Source organism: Rhizoctonia solani, chromosome 11, assembly GCF_016906535.1.
Source record: "Rhizoctonia solani chromosome 11, complete sequence".
NCBI classification, from domain to species: Eukaryota; Fungi; Basidiomycota; class Agaricomycetes; order Cantharellales; family Ceratobasidiaceae; genus Rhizoctonia; species Rhizoctonia solani.
The window spans coordinates 646,467-668,258 of NC_057380.1; the positions used below are offsets into that span (position 1 = coordinate 646,467).

Sequence of the window (21,792 nt, forward strand, 5' to 3'; positions counted from 1 at the left end):
CCGAGCTGTTGCAAGCTTCCTTCACTGTACAAGGTTATAATGCTGAAAATCAGTGCGTGTGTTTAAGTGAGAATTGAGCTGAAATCAAGATCAATACATACTGATTTTAGGTATCAATTCTTCCATAGTCTGATTCACGCTGAGGGAGGCACACTAACATTGTAATTGTCAGGCCATATCCTACTGAAAAAAGGAATCTTTTACTGATGTACTGATTTTCAGGATCTTATCACACCACAGTGCTTAACTCAACAGATTCGTTCCAGATCTAATATGCCCCCCCCCTTCACCCGCCTTTCTATCTATGGTGACTCGGTCCGCTTATTTATGCTCGTTATGGCTTCTTTCTTGATACGTGCTCCTTCTCTTCCTCCGTTTGGGTTCATGTGTCTCTCTTACCCTCCTGTTCTGACCCTGTACCGCAACCGTTTGCGTTTTTTCGAGCTCCGGCTCTCTCAGGCCTAACTTTTGCCGTGTGGTCCCACCCGTCCTGTGCGTTCCCCCTCTGTGTCAACCGTGTTCTCCTCCTCTCTGTTGCCATGCATGTAGTAGAGGCCCGGTGTCCGACCATGTGTTCGGGTCCGAGTAATAAATTGTATCGAAAAAAAATCCAGTATACGTGATCCAGTAGCCTGTTCTACACTTCTATATTTATGTAGTTTTGTGTTACAAATACCAAAAAAAAACTCCCAAACATTTAATCACCTTTCTCGGTCTCACTCTGCAAAGTCCGCCGGAGCTCGTAAGCCCCAAATGCTCGAGAAGCATAAAAGAGATTACCATGAGCGTCTCATTTAAGTTTCTCAAGCATTTCGGGCTCACGAGCTCCGGCGGATTTTGCAGAGTAGCTGAGATCTGTTGGAACAATTTTGGTGGTTATAAGACCTTTCAGACTCCACTTTTAATCTAAATTAACCCATCTACGCCTTGAAGTCGAACCTAGTTGGACCTATTCGGCTTTGTCGGTGGTTATACATGTGGGACGTTAAACGCAGCCTCAAGGTAAACGTGTAAACTTAGCCCGTGTAAGTGTATGAAAAAGACGCGGATAGAATAAAGATCTGTGTATAACTAAGCTTCTTAGCTTAGTAAAAGTACATGAATTGATATGAGATTACCTATCTACATGAGGCTTGTATATGCGGTTTAAATACTCATACGTGTGAGAGAAAGGGAAAAAAAAACTGTCGATAAGACAACAGAGTACGCAGTACGCCCAGTGAACACCGAGAGATACTATTGAGTTAGGCCGAGAACAGGGGAGAGAAATAATTCAAGTATATACATATGTGTGTGTGTATGTGTATGTATGTGTATGTGTATATGTATATATATATGTGTGCGTGCTATTTAAGAAGCGAGTGACTGAATTCTCAAATCAGGTCCGTTGTAAAGAGTAAAAACGATGAGAACTGTGTTGAATAATCCATCCTTTATATATTTGTTTAGTATCTAAGTTCCGAATACGGAAGACTCAGAGTACATGTGTGTAATGAACACGAGACCATACAGGCGAGATACGGTAGATGATAAGGAGACGAAGAAGCTGCGTAAAATATCGGAATCAAATGAGCATGTAGGAGCATGCATGGATGAGGTCTTACCGCGGCGCCATGGATTCGACGTCGCGTTCAATAGATACAGAGTGTGAGAATGAAATGGAAATGGACTGTGCAACAAAGACATGTCGGCTCACTACTGTAGGGAAGAGCGCGATTGGTTGGGAATCGTTGCGATCAACAATATAAACCTCCCATGAGCCTCATTACGTCTCAGCTCCTTGACTCACTTCTTCCCGATAACATACATTAATTCCAATGCCCCATAGCCTCGAGAACCACTCTGTATGGCTCATCACAGGCTGTAGCACTGGTATGGGCCGACACTTTGCCTTGGTACGTAGGCTCAATGCCATGAGCCCTGGGCACAGTACGATGTATTCACATCCATCATCACTCGCATCCATACTGCTACTCAGACACTTTTGAGCCTGGGACAAAAGGTGATCGCAACGGCCCGGAACATCGACCAAGTCCGTGATATAGAACAAGCGGGAGCGGCTGTAATGACTGTGGATGTCACTTGGTCGCCAGACAAACTGAACGAAGTGGCTCAAAATGCAATCAAGGTCTACGGAAGGGTGGACTACCTGATCAACAACGCCGGGTGAGTTTACAATCTCTAATCTGGAGAAAGTTTGCAGAGTAACATTTGATTGGTGATCAGATATGGATACCAAGGCACCATTGAGGAGATGAGTCACCAAGAGACTCATGACCTTTTCAGTGCAAGTACGTATAAAATGTTCATAATTACTAGCAAAATACTGCATCTGATGGTATTTGGATTGGATTGGCTGACAATAGATGTTTTCGGAGTTATGAACGTCACTCGATCATTTCTTCCTCATTTTCGTGAACGTCGTTCTGGTGGAATCATAATCATGTCGTCTATTGCATCGACACAGTACTTTCCAGGAGGCGCCATGTACTGCATCACGAAAGCAGCAGTGGCAGCGGTAGGGGAAGCGCTGAAGGTCGAACTGGATCCTTTGGGGATCAAGGTGCTCACGGTTGATCTAGTAGGTTCCTGAAATGGAGATACCACCCACGGCCTTGTAGCTTACTGAATGAGCCTTCTAATAACGATTTGACAGGGAAAATTCCGCACTTCATTTTTGGAACGAGACACAAACCTCAAGAAGGCTTCCCAGATGATTCCAGATTATAAACCCGTTAATGACTGGTTTGATGACTTTAGGGACAAGATCGCAGGGAATCAGCCCAACGATCCCAAGTTGGGAGTGCTCCGGATAATCGAGATAATTACTCAAAGCGGTATGGCTACCGGTAAAGAAGTGCCGGGGCGCATTCCTTTGGGAGTGTGAGTCAGTCAAGCATAATAATTATTGATTATACTAATCATTGAATTCGTCTTGTAGTGACGCAAAAGAGCAATTGATCAAGAGATGTCAGGATACCGTCGAGCAGCTCGAAGAGTGGAGCGATATTATTTGTTCAACAGGTTATTGAATCACCTACCGTCATTTGACCCACTGTGAACCTACTCAGCCCGAGAATCATGTAACTTTTCATGAGCCAAATGCAAGAAAAAGAGCTCCTCTGTTATATATTGAGCGCTTATGAGAAGCGGAATGGAGACAATTCTCTGGTTCTCAAACATGACATGGATCGCATAATCTTCATCAACAGCTCCGAGGCCCTTACATTCGTCCAATTCCTTGCTCAGCATATTGCTCTTCAATCCACGTTTAGCTTTACTATGAGAAGCAATCTGAGAACTCGGCGATCGCCCCGAGGAACTTTCTGTTGAGCTAAATGAAACTTAATAGCTCAGGTATAATATTGTAGCAGTGAATAGAAGCGATACTGAGCCTGTTAAGTATATGATGAAAGCGAGTGTAGATTGAGCTGGGATAAATGCGACGAACGGCGTCGCTTAAATACAGTAGGGCAAACAATGAACGCGCATAGCACGTAGTGCAGACAAAAGAAATACTGACAATAAGGAAGAGGAGACGATATTCTGGGATGAGGAATATGAGAGCTTCGATCAGGAAAAGAAGTCTCGTTCAATACTTTCTGTATAGGGTACGTCGGTACGAGCGGATCCCCTAAGAGGTTTTATTTCACCCTTTTTGCACCATACGTGCGTTTTCTCGACGGCTGCTCCCATTCAGTGGACACTTCAGGCCAAGGAGTAGGCCTCGACGATGGACAGGATTAGCATCACCGAGCGGGATTTATCTGGTAAGATGAATAATAAAACATATAGATATAAAGAAGATTCAATGTACGATGAAACTTTAGGGATGGCGGGCAGGTTCTGAAAACACGATGATAGGGAATATCATTCGGGGATGCCCCTTAAAGAAACTTGAAATGCTAAGCCCAGTGCTATTAGAAGATATGTTGCGTAATTGATTCACCAAACCAATCAACTCCGATGTAAACATACGAATATACCCTCAAATATTTATTATATCATGCTTATACTTGCTCTTCATCGTAAAGCTGGGCAACATATGCATGTGGTGAGTGTCGTAAGCATAAATACGAAGTATTGATTTGATCATAGTACGATGACGGCGTATGTACGTGGATATGCTTCTGAATTGTATACGATTAAAGAAATGTTTGTATTAAAGTCGCCGAGCGATGTATCAACAATAACCAAAAACCAAAAGCCCAACGAGCTATACGGAGCCAGAATATGACGGGTACTTCCGGGCCCATAAGCTACGATCCGATATGGATATAAGGTACCCAGCGTCCAAACTCCTTCTCACCAACCTTCTCGCGCAGTGCTGCCAAAGCATGATGCAACGCTTTCCCTACTTCTCCATTCCCGATTTTCCTACTCTCCATTAATTGCGCATATATCTTGTCAGCCATAAAGGGTGTGTCATCGTCGGCCACAGACCACATGGGTGCAATCACACTCGGGTATCCCGCCATTAACATACCAGACGCAAGGTGTATCACTTCGTCAGGCAGCTTTTCATGCGCCATCGGACCCTGGCGAACGGACAGAAACGCCAGTCCTTTATCCTTGAACGACCGTCGGGTGATGGCGGCAAGGTCGAGAGCACCGTCGTGGAGATAAAATCCGCCCTTGGTGGATCAACAATGTTGTTGGGCATGGCATGCGAGATGTATCCAGTCGTGTTGTTTCATCGCACTGAGCACAGTTGTAGTAGTCGCCTGGTCGCCTGTAAGTTGGGAATACACTGCTCTATCCTTCGCATGCGATCTGATGTGTGTAAGCTCGCTGACGGAGCCAGGCAAAGGGCTATGGCCAGGCGTAGAGTCTTGACCGACAGCGAGTATCTCGGGAATGCAGCTCGGTACGGTCGGAGTATAAGCGAGTAGGGCAGTGAGCGTGGGCGTGTAGGACGATACAACGTGGTCGAACACCCTTGACCTTGGTTGGTCATAATCTCCAGCGGCATGCAGGGGCAAGAGAGATGCAACACCAGTGGGACACCATGTAATATGCGGGAGTTCGTCCGTTGGAGGATTGTTCTATAAGATCTGGGTTAGTACAAACTCATCATTACGTCTAAAATTTTGAACTTACCAGATACCCCAGGTAATTCAGCACTGGCTTGACAACATCGTACCACAGATTTGAAAGCACAAGCCCCATGGCCGGATCGGTTTCCTGGAGTGGGCGTCTGACCTTGCGCTCCGGGATTGGCCCGCGTCGCAACCACGCTTCCACTTCCGAGCGAGCATTTCGTGCTTTCTGTTCGGTAAAGTTGGGAAGCGCCACATGGCTGATACGATTGTTTCCAGGTAAAATGAGAAGTGCGTCGCAACGAGTTTCGTGACAATTGATAACAACAACAGGGCCGTTTCGAGCAGCACGGAGTAGATCCTTGACCTTGGTCGGAAGAAGGAAGTCCCCAAATCCAGGCAAGTCACGAATGTGGGCTAGTAAATCAATATATTCCGTGATTAGGCGGTGTCGATGTTCTGGAGGGACCGGGCGGGACTCTGGAGACTCGGAACTAGTACGATGAAGTTGCTGGGTAATTGACTCCAGTCGAGCAGCAAGATCGGGATGGGACGATGCAAGGTTATCCAGAGGAGATCGAAGAATGAGCCTCCGATTCCATACGGCGCGGCGCGCATGTTCCAGCCATTCGAGCGCTTTGTTGAATTCCAAGGACAGAATAGCAGTGGAAGCAGCTTGTGCCGCCAGGCCTTCGGCTACTGATAGATCTAGAAGTTGTTGCTCTTTGGTGGCGCCACCAAGCCAAATAAACTGATCCAAAAGTTCGAGAGTCGTACGGAAAGCTTCGACGGGTTCGAGGTAGCTATATTTAGACGCAAGCTCTGTCCAACGTAGGGCATTGTTGAAAACATCACGCGTTGCCCCATTTGATAAATCGGAGGAGTTACGGAATGAACCGAGCGAGTTGTCCAAGTCAGAGCGATTACCCGTACGCCTATATTTATTGTGAAGAAGTATGGCTCGATTGAAATGTCGCAAAGACAACTCGGAATGTCCGTTGGGGGTGAGCGAAAGTACGCGGTCTTGGCATTTAATTGCTTTCTCGAGATCACTTGGTGTACCAAGACGCTGAAATCGGTCTCCATACGCCGCTCCGAGGTCAGCATAACGATCCAATTGGTCCGGGTGGCCGTCGGGAGTGAGCGCCGCTGCACAAGTCTTGTGCTCAATCGATTTGTCAAGGTCGTCGAGTTTCCCCAAACGTTGATATCGAATACCACATGACATTCCTAAGTTGGCATGGCGTTCCGGGTAGTCTGGATGGCCATCGGGAGTAAGCGCGAGCGCGCAAGAGTCACATTCGACCCACTTGTCGAGATCTTCGGGTTGTCCCAAGCGTTGGTATCGAGTACCATAAGACGCTCCGAGATCAGCATGACGATATGACAAATCTGGATGGCCGTTGGGGGTCAGTTCGAGTGCACGAGTCTTGTGATCAATGGATTTATTGAGGTCGCCGAGTTCTCCTAGCCGCTGATATCGAACACCATATGACATCCCCAAGTTGGCGTGGCGTTCTGGTAGATCCGGGTGATCGTCGGGAGTGAGCGCGAGTGCGCGAGAGTCGGATTCGATCCATTTCTCGAGATCGTCGAGTTCGCCCAGGCATCGATACCGGTCGGCGTAGGATACTCCCAGAGTCGCGTGCCAGTTTGGAAGGTCTGGGTGGCCATCTGGAGTAAGAGCGACGACACGGGCTTTACAGTCAATTGATTTCTCAAGGTCTTCGAGTTGCCCTAGGTGTCGAAATCGAACACTATGAGATATTCCTAGATTGCCTAATCGGTACGCAAACTCCGGGTGGTCTTCAGGAGTCAATCCAAGCGCACGTTTGTGGCAGTCAATTGATTTCTCCATATCTTCGGGGTTATCGAGCTGACGAAATCGATCGTTGTAATACGCTCCAAGACAAGTGAGCTGGGTTGGCACGCGTGGGTGTTCATTCGGAGTCAGGTCGAGCGCACGGTTTCCATACTCGATAGCCTTCTCAATGTCATCCAGATTTCCGAGGTGGAGGAACTGCTCGTGATGAAGCTCTCCCTGTTCAAACAATCCTTCGTGGTCTGTCACGACGTGTCAGTTGGTGGATGAAGTGCCAAGCAAACATCCTGATGCTCACCTAGAGCCTCCATTGTAGCAGTCATTCGATCACTCTTCTTATTTAGATCAATGTGATTTCACGGCCTGGAAGTGCGCCTCGTTTTGGTCTCTGTGCCCTTTATTGGCATCAGCCATGAACTTGTTGTGCCAGGTGCCGCAGAGCTCTACTTACTTATGGCTGGAGTGCCGTTCCTCGTTTAGCTCAATAATTGAAACTATAATTTTCCCAGACCAACACGAATTTGGTACTTCTAACATAAACATTGGTTCAACTATACTGGTACGTTGAACTAAAGCTATCTCACCTTATGACTCGTTTCTCGTTGATCACCAAGTCCAAAGAATTATTGTTATCCTAACACAGCGGACACAGAGTTCGTCCATGGCCTATATATAAGTACTGGATGGCATGTTCCTACCGCGGCCTGACACCTGTGGCTGTCAAACGGATGTTCTGGGCCCATTTTACCCCAAGATTTACCAATTATTTGTCCGATGTCACATGGCTATGTGGCTAGGCCCTTACGGCTGCCCCAATAACACCTATGCCGGGTCTCAGCGACCCCCCAAGACTTTCCACCTCTGTAACGCGCTTCTCTCTCGCTTTCTGTCTTTTCTCTATCCTCTATTAGCTCATCATGGCTTGGTGCGTGGACTATTTGCCTTGTTCGCATGTAGCTTATAAAATATGAATCCAAAAAAAAAAAAACAATAAAACTGATGTCACGTGGACTTGCTGTCAATCCGATTCTGCGAATCGCGATTGTTACTTTGAATGACACTGGGTAGGGTCTTCCGTTACGCTCATCCTTGATTCTTGCCCCTGTTCACTCGGCAGGGAGAGTCGGGGACCCTAAACGAGGCTAGAATATAATCAATTCGAGTTAAATTAGGGTCAATTGCCGTGGCCGCAACATTCCGTGCATCTTCTAGCTCCATTGTAGCTTTGTTCCAGCCTCTCGGATCATGTTTGATGTTTTCAAATCTTCACGGTATGAGTCCCTTCGTTTCGATCTTACTACGATATGTACTGTTATTGTATCATATGTATATAGACAAAAGGTTGCGCGAACGTTCACTGTACCGGTAAGAGGGACGAGCCGTTGGCGACGTAATCCGGTGGTGGTCGGTCTTTCACGATCATCCCCGCTGGCTATCCCTGTATCACGCTGTGTGTTTCTGTATTATTAGTAACTTCAATTCATTTTCCAGTTTCTGTAGGATATACAGTATCATACAGCCGTTCATCATGAATGCTCAGTATACACTACTAGTACCGGACTCTGAGGAAAACGTTGCCAAGCGTGCCCAAGACAGCCGATATGAAGTCTTGTGCGGTCTGAAATGCACCAATGTTCAATATTCTGAGCAGGATCTCGATGGATATTTCTCTTACACATATACATATACTATATATGGCAAAAGCTAATTGATTAAAGCACTTAAGTTAGAGCTGAAGTTGAACAAGACCAAGGCCCATAATACACGGCCGTGAACCCCAAAAGTGATATTCTGGACACCAAAAGTCGCCCCTCATATGCGCAGTGCTAGCGAGATACGAACTGTATTTACGTGATTCCGCATCTCCGATTCATTATTGTGTGTTGTCGAAGTTGCAGGTTCTGTATTTGTAGGTACAGGTGCCTGTCAAATACCAGAGAGAAAACAGATTTCTGTACTTTTAGGGGTCCCCGCACAGGGCTGTATAAACACATGGTGTAGCTATAGTCAGTACCGACATGAAATACAAACTAAGTATTTTATTTAGATGGGAGTGAGATGATAACCAAAAAAACAAGAGATAATTGGCCTCAGGCCGGCACGGCGAAAAAAGGGGGAATAATAATGCGATGAGTAAGAGAGACGACCGGAACCGGCGGACGAGGAGGGGTGAGGGTCGGAGAGGTGGAACGCCGAACCGGGGTGCCACCGAGCGAGCTGAGTGGGCGGCCAAACCAGGACGAACGCGAGCAGAGGGTTTGGATAGGCGAGACCCACAGAAAAAGGGGGAAACGAGTGAGTGATGCCGCTCGCAGGGTGTGGTATGAATGGAAGGGACCAAAGGCGCAAGCGCCGAACTATGGTATTACACATGGATGGCAAATACAATACATAGGCGAATAGTGCCGATCTAAACCCCCAGCCTGGGCGGCCCAGTATAGGTTTTGCGGCCTCCACAGGCTCCGATGCAAAACTCCACTCACATGGAACAAGCTGTGTATAAACTTGTGCTGATCTTCAGTGGAAGAGTTGGTCAAATGGTTTCTATCTAACGACCGGTCCATCTTTCATAATTTGGTCTTCTAGTGCGAGCGTCCTGTGCTCGCACGTATACTCACTCAGCCAATCCAGACTTTGGGTTTGCGCATGTGGGTGAGTCATTTTTTCCTGTTTAGTCTATGCCGCAGCGGTTGGGTCCTACACATCTTGTGTAAGTCTTGCAAGTTTCAATACTATTAGATATTTGTCTACGTATGGTAATTAACGCTCAAGGCCATATCCCAAGGTCACGTTTTTCCTACAGGAAGCCACCACCTTATCAAAACGTACGGGCCCGTCCCTAAACCCTAGCTTTCCCACTGATAAAAAGCTGTTCTGGAAACGCCGTCGCCATGCTTGGTTCTTTTATATTTAGCAAGCTGTGAGCGGAGATGTTGATTACTGCACATTTCACGTTGAGCTAGTATATGCTTGCCGTGTGAATCCGCAGGATCCTGTAGAAATATCATGTAAATACTAGAGTAATCTAGTATGTTCCATCGCAGTAACCGAGTCAAGTGTCGAGTCATCGTTATATGCGCAGTACCAGTCGCAGCACTCATTGATATGACTCAGAGGGTTATACGAGGTATATAAGGAGGCCCATTCGGCCCTCTAATCATCACCTCTATATTCACTTATCGTGTACTGTCTTTACTTTCTTATTACAACGTTTCTTTCATAGTATAAATACATTCTATTTTATCTAACTCTTTCTACAGGTTATGAGCCCCGCTTGTACGCTCAATAACCTCTGATAAATAGAATTATATATATACTACTTACATCAAGTATACTCACCATGGTTGATACTAACCCTAGTACATCAACTAACAACGGTATGAGCGGTTTACACCGCATACCACCCCTGCAAGGGACTGACAATTACAACATGTGGCGCACACAGATGGAAGACATACTTACCAATCTTGATCTGTATGGCTACGTTAACGGAACGATAACTATGCCGTCATTGACAACAACGACAACTACGCCAAGTGCATCTGGCAGTAGTGGGAAGGATGCTCAGGCATCCACATCAACTGGTACAAACGAAGAATACCTTAAATGGAGTAAATCCAACCGTAAAGCATTAGTGAACATACGCCTGAGAGTTGACGGGAATGTACTTACACACATACAAGGTTGTACAACCTCCGCCAACGCTTGGAATACGCTTGCGACTACATTCCAAGTTAAGGGAACAGTCGGATTAATCGATCTTTGAAGGAAGTTCTTTAGCCACAGGATGACTGACGGCGAAGACATTGAAGAACACATACAGCGAATGCGTGGATGGTTCCAGCGAATCAACGACATAAAACCAAACTCAATAAATGAAGCCAATTGGATCACAACTTTAGTAGCTAGCTTACCTGACTTGTGGGATTCATTTACCCAGTCAGTAAGTTTCCAATTCAACATGGACAACAAAAGTACCCTGACAAATGAAATCAACAACCTACGATCACGCATCCTTGCAGAAGCACATAGAAAAAGCATTAGGAACACGGACGGAAAGGCATTTTTTAGCTCAAATAAACCCCTATTCAACCAATCTGTACGCACCAATTCAAGCCAACATGGACCAGACAAGTCTAAATCCAAGTGCAACAACTGCGGAAAAATTGGTCACTGGGCAGCGGAGTGCCGCGGCCCAGGCGGCGGTGCATACAAACACGGTCAACAGAACAGAGGAAATCAACCTAATCGACGTTTTAACTCATTGAACAAACCCCAAAACAACAACGCTTGTACGCATATAGCCGTTGCAGAAAATAGCAAGACTAACGACTACGCGTTCTCAACCTTCAAGAACCTACGCAAAGATTTTAGCAAGTCCACATGCACATGGATAGCTGATAGCGGCACAACTACTCACATTGCAAATGATCAACGACTATTCACCGACTATAGGAAATCCTTGGATTATGTTACCGGCGTAGCCGGTAAAGAGCCAATTCTGGGCCAAGGCACTGTGGAGCTATGGTGCCTAATTGATCCTGAGAAGACCAAACAAAGAAAGATTATGCTTACCAATGTGGCCCACGTGCCTAGTTCCCCGGCAAACCTCATCAGTTTATCACTAATCACTGATAAGGGATATTGCGTCTCAATGGATCAAGACCAATTAGTAATATATGGTCCAAACAACAAACTGATCACCTTTGGTTTGAAGCTACAAAATAGAAGTCAAGGGAACCTATGGAAACTAAATGCCAAAACAATAAACAAAGTCAGTGTGAACAATAAGCATACACCCACAGAACTTGCACTCGTGAAACAAACCAGTCAAACTTGGCTCGACTGGCACAAAGTACTCGGACACATTGGCCTGCAAGCCCTTCAACAAATCAAGAACACAAACGCAGTTAATGGCATGGAAATAGTAGAAGATAACATAGGACTCAACTTCAAATGTGAGTCATGCATACAAGCAAAAGCCCACACACGCCCTTTTCCAAAGGAATCTTTGGCAAAAGTAACTGAAATCGGTGAATTAGTAGTAACTGACGTATGGGGACCTGCCCGCACCCCTTTGATTGGACAATACAAGTACTACATATCATTCACCAATGTAGCCACTTGTTTTACTTGTTTAGGCTTCTTACAACACAAGGACGAGACGTTAAACGAATATAAATCGTTTGAAGCACTATTAAATACACAAAAGGACAAGAAAATAAAACGAGTAAGATTCAACAATGGCAGAGAGTTTGTGAACAACGATTGGATCGAACATGCAGCCCAGAGAGGGACCGTTTTGGAAACAACGGCCCTGTACTCAGCTCAACAGAATGGAATTGCCAAACAATTGAACCAAACACTTACCGACAAAGCTCAAGCAATGTTACTTGAGTCAGCTGCTCCAAAATTCCTATGGAATGAAGCATTGGCGTACGCGTGCTACTTGAAGAATCAAGTACCCACGCAAGTGCATGGTACATTCTGGAAAACACCGTTTGAGGCGTTCTGGGGACGAAAGCCCAACGTTAGTGTCCTGCGACCTTGGGGTACCAAATGCTATGTACTTGATCAAGGTGAAAATTGATCAAAATTGGACTCCAAGACCTTCACGGCAACATTTGTAGGTATCTCTGATGTACAAGGCAAGAGTTGGCGTTACTACAAAACCAGAGCAAATTGGATATTGCACTCACGCAATATCTTGTTCCCAAAGGACCATGCGGCAATCAAAGACGTTGCAGATAACACCGATTGGGGAGAATTGGTCGCTCCGCCCGCTGAGGGGGAGATGACTCAAACCAACAGCGCTGCGGAACAACCAACCAAACCTACTGGAACAGGGGGAGCACATGTAGTTAGTAAAAACAAAGAAAATGACTCAAAACTACCTAGCGATAAAAAGCCTATAAAGAGCGAACTAAAGACTGAGGGAACAACATCGAACTCACATACTCAACCAATCCAACAACCTGTTGTCCCTAAGTCTAATACCTCTTGCTCTAAGCCTGCTATGCGCACCAACCCTAGCGCTGTTACTACTCAGTCAATTCAAGCGATTAATGCACTCACCCCCGGTAGTGGAGATGGAATCCGAACCCGTAGTCGGAATCCTAACGCCCCTGCCATCTCTCTTGCAAGAGAAAGAGGCGGAGTCAAGATCTCCATCAATGACACCACCCCATCTGGTCAGTCTGCACCTAATATCTCAAACAAAGTCACTAACCTAGCTGTAGAACTCAAGGATATCTTTGCCGGTTCTAGCGACACCGACAGCTCCAAGAGCAATGATCACCGCACATTCAGCCTACTCACCGACACCTCCTCCGTACTATCCGCACCTACCATCCCATCCGAACTTGCCTTTGCACTGGATGCCCTGCCAACGCTGCAATCAACTACGTCCATTGATGGTACACTGGCAGACAAATTTGGCCGCCTCCAGTTATCCGACTACACTCCAACCAAGCCGGATTCCCCCCTGGCAACAACCGGGCATCTGGAACAATCCTGGGCCGCGTTGGCCAATCTGTCCAACCCAAACAACCACCCCACCGTGGAGGAGGCCCTTGCAGGACCACAGGCAAACAAATGGTTGGAGGCAATGCGGAAGGAGGTCAGCACACTTGAGAGGATGGGTACGTACAAACACGTTGAACCCCCTAAAGATTGTAAACCCATTGGAAACAAATGGGTACTGACACTCAAACGGAACGCCAATGGTGAACCAGAACGCTACAAGGCGCGATTAGTTGCACAAGGGTTCAGTCAACAACCCGGCATCAATTTTGACAAGACGTTTGCACCTGTTGTACGTCTTGACTCAATTTGTTCTCTTGTCTCACTCGCTAACAACAACAACTGGGACATTTGTCAGCTCGACGTCAACGCCGCTTACCTACATGCTGAAGTTGACAAAGAACTATATATGCAACAAATCCCCTACTTCAAAGATGGTACGAATCGTGTCCTCAAGCTTAAACGTTCTATTTACGGTCTGAAACAAGCCGGACGTATGTGGAACAAGCTATACAATACCAAACTCCAATCAATCAGCTACCGCCCCTGTCTCACCGACTTGTGTGTCTACTACCGCCTTGAAGACTACAAGGGTGAGTTATGCGTATCCATCATTGCTACGCATGTTGACAATTTGATTGTTATCACATCCACAAATACAACCGACTTTGCCATATCCAAATTACTTGGCAAATTTGATATGCGCAATTTAGGTCCCATACATTACTGTCGTAGACACACTTGATACCAGGGAATTTATTCCCATTTTCTCGGATTTAAACAAAGGCAAACGGACAACATTTTCGATCACGTGACTTCGGCGCTTATATCATACGCTAAGCGCCGAGCCACGTCCCCATCCGCGCTTATCTCAGCACACGTAGCCACCTCCACCTAATGACATCATTATGACACGTCAGTGACACGTATGCATGAGTAAGGCCGACTGCGGAGCGGGGTTCTTATTGATACGGTATTGGATATAATGTAATTGTAAATAGCTTGTCTGTAGAATATATAAGGAGGCCAACCAACCATGGTAACACCCAGGTCGATTACCTCTTGTTGCATCACACATTGTACAAGGGCCTTACAGCCCAGTAAGATTACTTAGCTACACGCCTTAAGCGTCGTCCTTGCTGTACATACGTAGTTTGTCACCGCCTTATAGCGCGTGGCTATCGTAGTTAGTTAGTTCGTTGTCGTAGGGTACTTGTTGCCGCCTTAAGCGGTTCTACTGTATAGTCACACGGCCACAAGCGCCTGCACCCTTGACGTCCTTACAGATGTCTAGGACACTAGGTAATCAACCTTAAGTTGGTTGCAAACCGTGCCTACCCACACCCTCCACACTTAGTCCAACAACGAGAAGGAACCTTGTACTAGCACAAGGGAAATATCGGAGATCGGGATTGCCTTTCGCTGTTAATAATCAAACCAGCGTCGTCCCCTCCTAGTACCAAATTGCTATAAGGCAAGAATTCCCTATTGCCCGCATACCCCGGTTGCCGCACCTTTTACCAGCGGACCTAGACAGCCGATACACCCGCTTGCAGAGATTGGATTCTACATCACGCCCGCCCACGGCTGTGATTAGTAATTCCTACTGTTCAACGCTAGGTCGTTTGACGCAAGGTCTTAGCGATTGAGTAATAAAGCGCTCATAAGTCCTGACACAGGCATCTACTAGTCCCCCCTACTTCCACCATTACATCCCGCACTCCTACTCGCTCGTCCTTGCGGGCATCCTCTCACACTGGCCGCTCCTACCCCGCTCCTACTATGGCAACCCGTTCCCGGACATCCTCTCGAGCCCAGTCCCCTTTTGATCCAAGAGACCTGGGACCCCAACTTCCGTCAGCCACCCCTATCGAACTTGGGGAAGTCTCCCTCGAGCGGGTTACCCGTCTCCTCCTTGGCCTCCTCAGCCAAGTCAAGAATCTCGAGCAAAAGCTCAAAGAAGTCAAGGAAACAGGGATCGAAACCCAAACCAATGTCGAAAATATTTCCCAAACCGTCGATGTTGTCAAGGATGGGCTTCGAAGCCTCCAACTCCATGGGCCAAGGACCCCAGAAGAAGCTAAGCCCCCGGTTGTGGAAGCAACGCCACGCCCCCTACACAAGACCAAGCCTGTTGGATCGGTTAGTGGGCCCTCCTTCTGGCCCGAGCAACCAAAAGGGCTCCCCAGCTTTGCCCAGCCAGCCCCCCAGAGGGCCATACCCCCGCGAGTCCCTTCTCCCCTTCCATCTCTGCGTCTCCGATCCCCCATTGGAGCACCTGCCCCTCCACCTCCGGCTCCAGTCGCCGCCTATCCTGCTCCGGTCAAGGTTGACCACCCAGACGCCTATACAGGCAAAATTGGGAGTGAAGCCAAGCAATGGCTCACGAGGATGTTGGCATGGACCCGACTGAACGCCCGGATGTTCCCCACGGATCAGGAGGTTTTATCCTTCCTCCTGATGAATATGAAGGATGCTGCCGGAGCTTGGGCCCACCCTCACCTGGATCAGCTTGGCTCTCACCGAGCCATCATCCAAACCGTGGAAGGCTTTAAATTGGAGTTTTTGGCAGCATTTGGCGACCCTGATGCCACAAGGGCCGCCGAGCGGAAGATCACCACCCTCACCCAGTCCGGCACCTGCGCGGACTACATTACAAAGTTCAGAACCCTAGCAATGGAACTGGACTGGAACGACGCGGCCCTTCAAGGCCAGTTTGCCCGCGGCCTCCACTGGGAGGTTAGCCGCCAGATTGCCACCCGCGAGCACCAACCCCGCACCCTCCTTGAGCTGCAAAACGCAGCACTTGTCATCGACAACGCTCTTTGCAAAGAGCGCGCTAGCCACCCGCCAAGGGATAATAAGTCTAGCAAACCATCCAACCCCGCAAGGGGGACGAGTACCGGTCAATCAACTACCGGATCAAAGAAACTTTCCGATGACCCCAACTTTGTGTCAGAGGAGGAACGCAACCGCCGCCGCGCTGCAGGCGCTTGTATCAAATGCGGCAAAATGGGTCATAAGTTTGCAGATTGCCGCACGGGCTGGAAGGCCACCCCTATCAAGGAAAAGGGGAAGGCCAAGGAAACCGCCAAGATTGGCGAAGACTCTGAGTACCAATCGGGAAAAGAGTAAGGGTACCTGCTGCCGCGCGCAAGGACCCCAAGGACTCTGGTTTGGCTTTGGAATTTTGTAATATATCTTCTACCAATAGAATCGCACCCCTCTTTACAATCCCAATACGGCCAGAGAAAACAGCGGAATCAATAGAAGTCCTGATCAACTCAGGCGCCACCTCATCCTTCATGCACCCCCGTACCGCGGAATCACTCCGCCTCCCACTCATAGATCTACCCTTACCCCGCACCGTCACTATGCTCGATGGGTCGAGCCCCCAGGCTGGAAAAATCTGGAAAAAAGCCAACTTAACTTTCTCCCTCGATGGCAAACAGATAACTGAGACGTTCCTAATCTGCAACACAGGGTCTCATGCCGCCATCTTAGGATTGAAGTGGTTAGACGCTCACAACCCAGAGATTGACTGGAACGCGCAAACCCTTTCCTTCCCCCATGCACCACCAGAACACGTGGCCATTGCAGAAGAAGAGGAAGCTGACAAGAACCCCCTTGAAGGAGTACCCCCCAAGTACCACCAATATGCCAAGGTATTTGGGGAAGAAGAATTCAACAAGCTCCCTCCTCACCGGCACTACAATATTGGGATTGAACTAACAGAAGAAGGGCCTCTTAACTCGCCCCTCAGTATGACCAACGCCAAATCCTCCACACTCAAGGATTGGCTCAGGGACAAGCTCAAAGCCGGAAAGATCCGTCCCAGCAAATCATCTATTAGCTCCCCCGTTATGTTTGTCCCCAAAAAGGATGGTTCCCGTCGCCTGGTTGTAGACTATCGCTGCCTCAACAACCAGACTAAGAAGAACGTGTACCCTTTACCCCGTCCCGACAATCTCATGGCCCAGCTCCGTGGTGCCAAGGTCTTTACTAAATTGGATCTGCGATGGGGTTACAACAATGTCCAAGTCAAGGATGGTGACAAATGGAAGACCGCTTTCCAAACCAAATATGGCCTCTACGAGTCCCTGGTTATGACATTCGGCCTGACTAACGCCCCTGCTTCCTTCCAGCACTTCATGAACAACCTGTTCAAGGACTTGCTGGATGTATGCGTCATCATTTACCTTGATGACATCCTAATCTACTCAAAGGATGACGCATCGCACACTCAGCACGTCCACAAAGTCCTGCGACGCCTAATGGAAAACCAGCTATTTTGTAAAGCCTCTAAGTGCACCTTCCACGTCACCTCAGTGGAATACCTGGGAATAATTGTTTCGGACAAAGGATTCAGCCTGGATAAGCTCAAAATCCAGGCAATCCAGGAATGGCCTACACCAACTAAGGTCAAAGAAGTACAATCGTTCCTAGGCTTTGCCAACTTCCTACGCCGCTTTGTTGCTAATTTCAGCCACATGGCCAGGCCGTTACACAATCTGGTCAAAAAGGACGCACCATGGAAATGGGATACTAGGGAACAAGAAGCGTTCCAAGGATTGAAGGACGCTATCACCAATGCCCCCGTACTTTGCCACGCTGACCCCGCCAAACCATACTTCCTTGAAACAGACGCCTCAGGGGCAGCCCTTGGATCCATACTGAGCCAACGTCAAGAAGACGGACGATTGCACCCCTTGGGTTTCCTATCAGAGTCATTCAAGGGAGCGGAACAAAACTATGACACGCACGACAAGGAACTACTTGCAATCATCCGCTCCTTTGAGTACTGGCGTATTTTCCTGGAAGGAACCCTGCACCCTGTCACCGTGTTTACCAATCACCGCAATCTGGAGTACTGGAAAGAGTCACGCACATTCAACCGTCGTCACGCCAGGTGGCATCTACTGTTAGCCGGGTATAACTTCCAAATCGTATACCGCCCCGGTAAACAGTCCGGCAAACCAGACGCTCTCTCACAACGTTCAGACCATGCCGACATTCCACCGGATGCCCAAACCATGCTTCCCGACCCGGTTTTTGCCAACGTTGCGCTAGTCACGCCTGAGAAGGAGTTACAACGCCAGATTGAGTTATCCTTAGACCAAGACGAGTCCCTGGAGGAAATCCTCCAATTCCTGCAGAACAAATCCAAGGCTCCACCCTCAATCAAACGCGCCTTCAAAGATTACAAGATGGAAGCAGGCCTGCTATTCTACCAAGGGCGAATTGTAGTACCAGACGTTGGGACGCTGAGGACAGACTTACTCCGTATATTCCACGACAGCCCCTTAGCCGGACACCCAGGCAGACAACGGACCTTAGAATTGGTATCCAGAAACTACTACTGGCCTGGCATCCGCGCAGACACGTATTGGCATGTGGACTCCTGTGAAACGTGCCAACGGATCAGAAAGCCCAAGTACGCGCCTATCCCACCTCAGCCGCTGGAACTCCCCGTCAAGCCCTGGCAACACGTGTCTTACAACATGATAGTAGATCTGCCCAAGGACGGAAGCAACGACTCCATCTTGGTCATAGTGGATAGCTTCACAAAATATGGGATTTTTGTCAAATGTTCCAAGAAGCTCAAGGCACCTGAACTAGCGGAATTGTTCTTGGAGCACGTATGGAAACGGCATGGTATGCCTGAGAAAACGGTCTCAGATAGGGGAAGGGTCTTCAATAACAAATTCCTGAGGGCACTGTACAAACGCCTGGGTATAGACCCCCACTTCTCCTCGGCATACCACCCCCAGAGTGACGGACAAACAGAACGGGTTAACCCATCCATTGAACATTTTCTCAGGGCTTACTCAGGGGTAAATCAACGGGACTGGACCAAATGGCTACCAATGGCGGAATTTGCGTACAACAATGCGGTCCACAGCAGCACAGGAAAAACACCATTCAAAGCCCTGTACGGATGGGAACCTACCCTGACACCTTCAAACGTACCCACAGATGTACCAGAGGCCGACGAGTTAGCCCAGACAATGGAGGCACAATGGAAGGAAGTGGAATTGGCACTCCGGCAATCCAAACAACGCATGACGGCCGGGGAAGATGGAAGCCCAATAGAGTTTGAGATCGGAGAAGAAGCCTGGCTGGACGCCAAAAACGTCAACCTCAAGACCTTGAGTCAAAAACTGACGGAACAACGCCTAGGACCATTTAAAGTTATTGAGAAAATCTCCGACCGGGCCTACCGCCTGGAACTCCCTCCTACCATGCAAATCCACGATGTCTTCTATGTAGGACTCCTGTCTAAGGTCAAAAAAGACAAGAAACGCGCCTTTGAGAATCGCCCCCCCCAGTCACAGTGGATGGGGAAGAGGAATACGAAGTGGAGGGGATTACCGATGCAGAGGAACGTAACGGGAAATGGTTTTTCCGGATAAAATGGAAGGGTTACGGTTCTGAAGAAAACACATGGGAACCCCGGGAGAACCTAAAAAACGCGGAAAAAATTTTGAGAAAATACAAGGAGGACATGAAGAAGAAGGCCCTCGGCGCTGCCAAGGCCCTTAGAGGGGGGCAGTGTTGTAGACACACTCGATACCAGGGAATTTATTCCCATTTTCTCGGATTTAAACAAAGGCAAACGGACAACATTTTCGATCACGTGACTTCGGCGCTTATATCATACGCTAAGCGCCGAGCCACGTCCCCATCCGCGCTTATCTCAGCACACGTAGCCACCTCCACCTAATGACATCATTATGACACGTCAGTGACACATATGCATGAGTAAGGCTGACTGCGGAGCGGGGTTCTTATTTGATACGGTATTGGATATAATGTAATTGTAAATAGCTTGTCTGTAGAATATATAAGGAGGCCAACCAACCATGGTAACACCCAGGTCGATTACCTCTTGTTGCATCACACATTGTACAAGGGCCTTACAGCCCAGTAAGATTACTTAGCTACACGCCTTAAGCGTTGTCCTTGCTGTACATACGTAGTTTGTCACCGCCTTATAGCGCGTGGCTATCGTAGTTAGTTAGTTCGTCGTCGTAGGGTACTTGTCGCCGCCTTAAGCGGTTCTACTGTATAGTCACACGGCCACAAGCGCCCGCACCCTTGACGTCCTTACAGACGTCTAGGACAATTACTTTCTAGGTATTGCATTCAAACGCAACCACGAGCGCGGTATCTTATGCCTCAATCAAACCGCTTACATCAACAACTTAGTTCACTTTGCAGGTCTTAAGGACGCTTTCCCCGCCGATACACCCCTAAGTCCCAGCGTTCAACTCACACGCTTCAATGGTGCTAAGCCAAAGTTTAACTATGGAACTTACATCGGTAAGCTCCTATATGCAGCTCTATGCACTCGACCCAACATTGCTTATGCCGTCGCACACTTAGCACAATTTACTACATGCTTTGGTCCAGCACACGTGACTCAGGTTAAGCGCCTAGTCTGTTACCTCAAGGGGACTTTGACCCTTGGCCTCACCTATTGCCGATCGGCCAAAGGCTTTGGCAAAATTGGCTACTCAGATGCCGACTGGGGCAGCAACCTTATTGACCGTAAGTCCATCTCTGGACATGTATTCATGCTCGGCGGCGCAGCCGTTTCTTGGTCAGCTAAGAAGCAAGCAACTGTTGCTTTGTCAACAATGGAAGCCAAGTATATGGCGTTATCGCACGCATGTACCCAGGCCTTATGGATGCGACAATTCTTTGAAGAACTGTACCTATACGCTGATGCACCGACCCTTATTCTCTCAGATAATCTTGCTGCACTCACTCTATCCGTTGAATCTCAATTTCATGGACAATCGAAACACATCAACATACAACACCATTTCATGCGCGATATTATTGAGAAACGGAAGGTAACTACGTTGTACGTACCGTCCAATGAGAACCTAGCAGACGCCTTCACTAAAGCACTCCCGGCACCACAATTCAGGTACCTCATGAGATCAATCATGGGCAAACCGATCGAAGAATCAATCAAAGACGAATTGATTAACTAAATCAATCCTCGAATCGAAGTAATAGCTGAATAACTGAACATAAATGAATCGTAATGACTGGTTTTTCTGAATAATCGAAATGTAATGATTTGTCCTAAATGTATCTACACTTAACTCGTTTAAGGGGGAGTGTAGAAATATCATGTAAATACTAGAGTAATCTAGTATGTTCCATCGCAGTAACCGAGTCAAGTGTCGAGTCATCGTTATATGCGCAGTACCAGTCGCAGCACTCATTGATATGACTCAGAGGGTTATACGAGGTATATAAGGAGGCCCATTCGGCCCTCTAATCATCACCTCTATATTCACTTATCGTGTACTGTCTTTACTTTCTTATTACAACGTTTCTTTCATAGTATAAATACATTCTATTTTATCTAACTCTTTCTACAGATCCAACGCG

General features: G+C 47.6%; 5 protein-coding genes across 5 annotated transcripts; 4 read left to right on the top strand and 1 right to left on the bottom strand.

Moving 5' to 3' along the window:
* Window positions 1-1,817: 1,817 nt before the first annotated feature.
* On the top strand, window positions 1,818-3,032 carry RhiXN_10263 (short chain dehydrogenase; the record flags this gene model as incomplete). Its single annotated transcript, XM_043330079.1, has 6 exons — window positions 1,818-1,895; window positions 1,931-2,166; window positions 2,227-2,291; window positions 2,478-2,581; window positions 2,657-2,883; window positions 2,942-3,032. 6 exons carry the CDS (start codon window positions 1,818-1,820, stop codon window positions 3,030-3,032), a joined length of 801 nt encoding a protein of 266 aa, XP_043184176.1.
* A 1,227-nt stretch (window positions 3,033-4,259) lies between these two features.
* On the bottom strand, window positions 4,260-7,172 carry RhiXN_10264 (CHAT domain protein; the record flags this gene model as incomplete). Its single annotated transcript, XM_043330080.1, has 4 exons — window positions 4,260-4,634; window positions 4,752-5,045; window positions 5,101-7,103; window positions 7,160-7,172. 4 exons carry the CDS (start codon window positions 7,170-7,172, stop codon window positions 4,260-4,262), a joined length of 2,685 nt encoding a protein of 894 aa, XP_043184177.1.
* Window positions 7,173-10,201: 3,029 nt separating this feature from the next.
* On the top strand, window positions 10,202-10,627 carry RhiXN_10265 (Copia protein; the record flags this gene model as incomplete). The annotated part of the gene is made up of 1 exon (XM_043330081.1): window positions 10,202-10,627. The coding sequence occupies one exon, from the start codon at window positions 10,202-10,204 to the stop codon at window positions 10,625-10,627; it is 426 nt and encodes a 141-aa protein (XP_043184178.1).
* A 195-nt stretch (window positions 10,628-10,822) lies between these two features.
* RhiXN_10266 (integrase core domain protein) lies at window positions 10,823-16,518 on the top strand (the record flags this gene model as incomplete). Its single annotated transcript, XM_043330082.1, has 6 exons — window positions 10,823-11,819; window positions 12,003-12,440; window positions 12,492-13,052; window positions 13,101-13,675; window positions 13,742-13,976; window positions 15,074-16,518. 6 exons carry the CDS (start codon window positions 10,823-10,825, stop codon window positions 16,516-16,518), a joined length of 4,251 nt encoding a protein of 1,416 aa, XP_043184179.1.
* Window positions 16,519-16,688: 170 nt separating this feature from the next.
* On the top strand, window positions 16,689-21,386 carry RhiXN_10267 (Retrotransposable element Tf2 protein; the record flags this gene model as incomplete). Its single annotated transcript, XM_043330083.1, has 3 exons — window positions 16,689-19,667; window positions 19,733-19,940; window positions 20,521-21,386. 3 exons carry the CDS (start codon window positions 16,689-16,691, stop codon window positions 21,384-21,386), a joined length of 4,053 nt encoding a protein of 1,350 aa, XP_043184180.1.
* Between the last annotated feature and the right edge of the window lie 406 nt (window positions 21,387-21,792).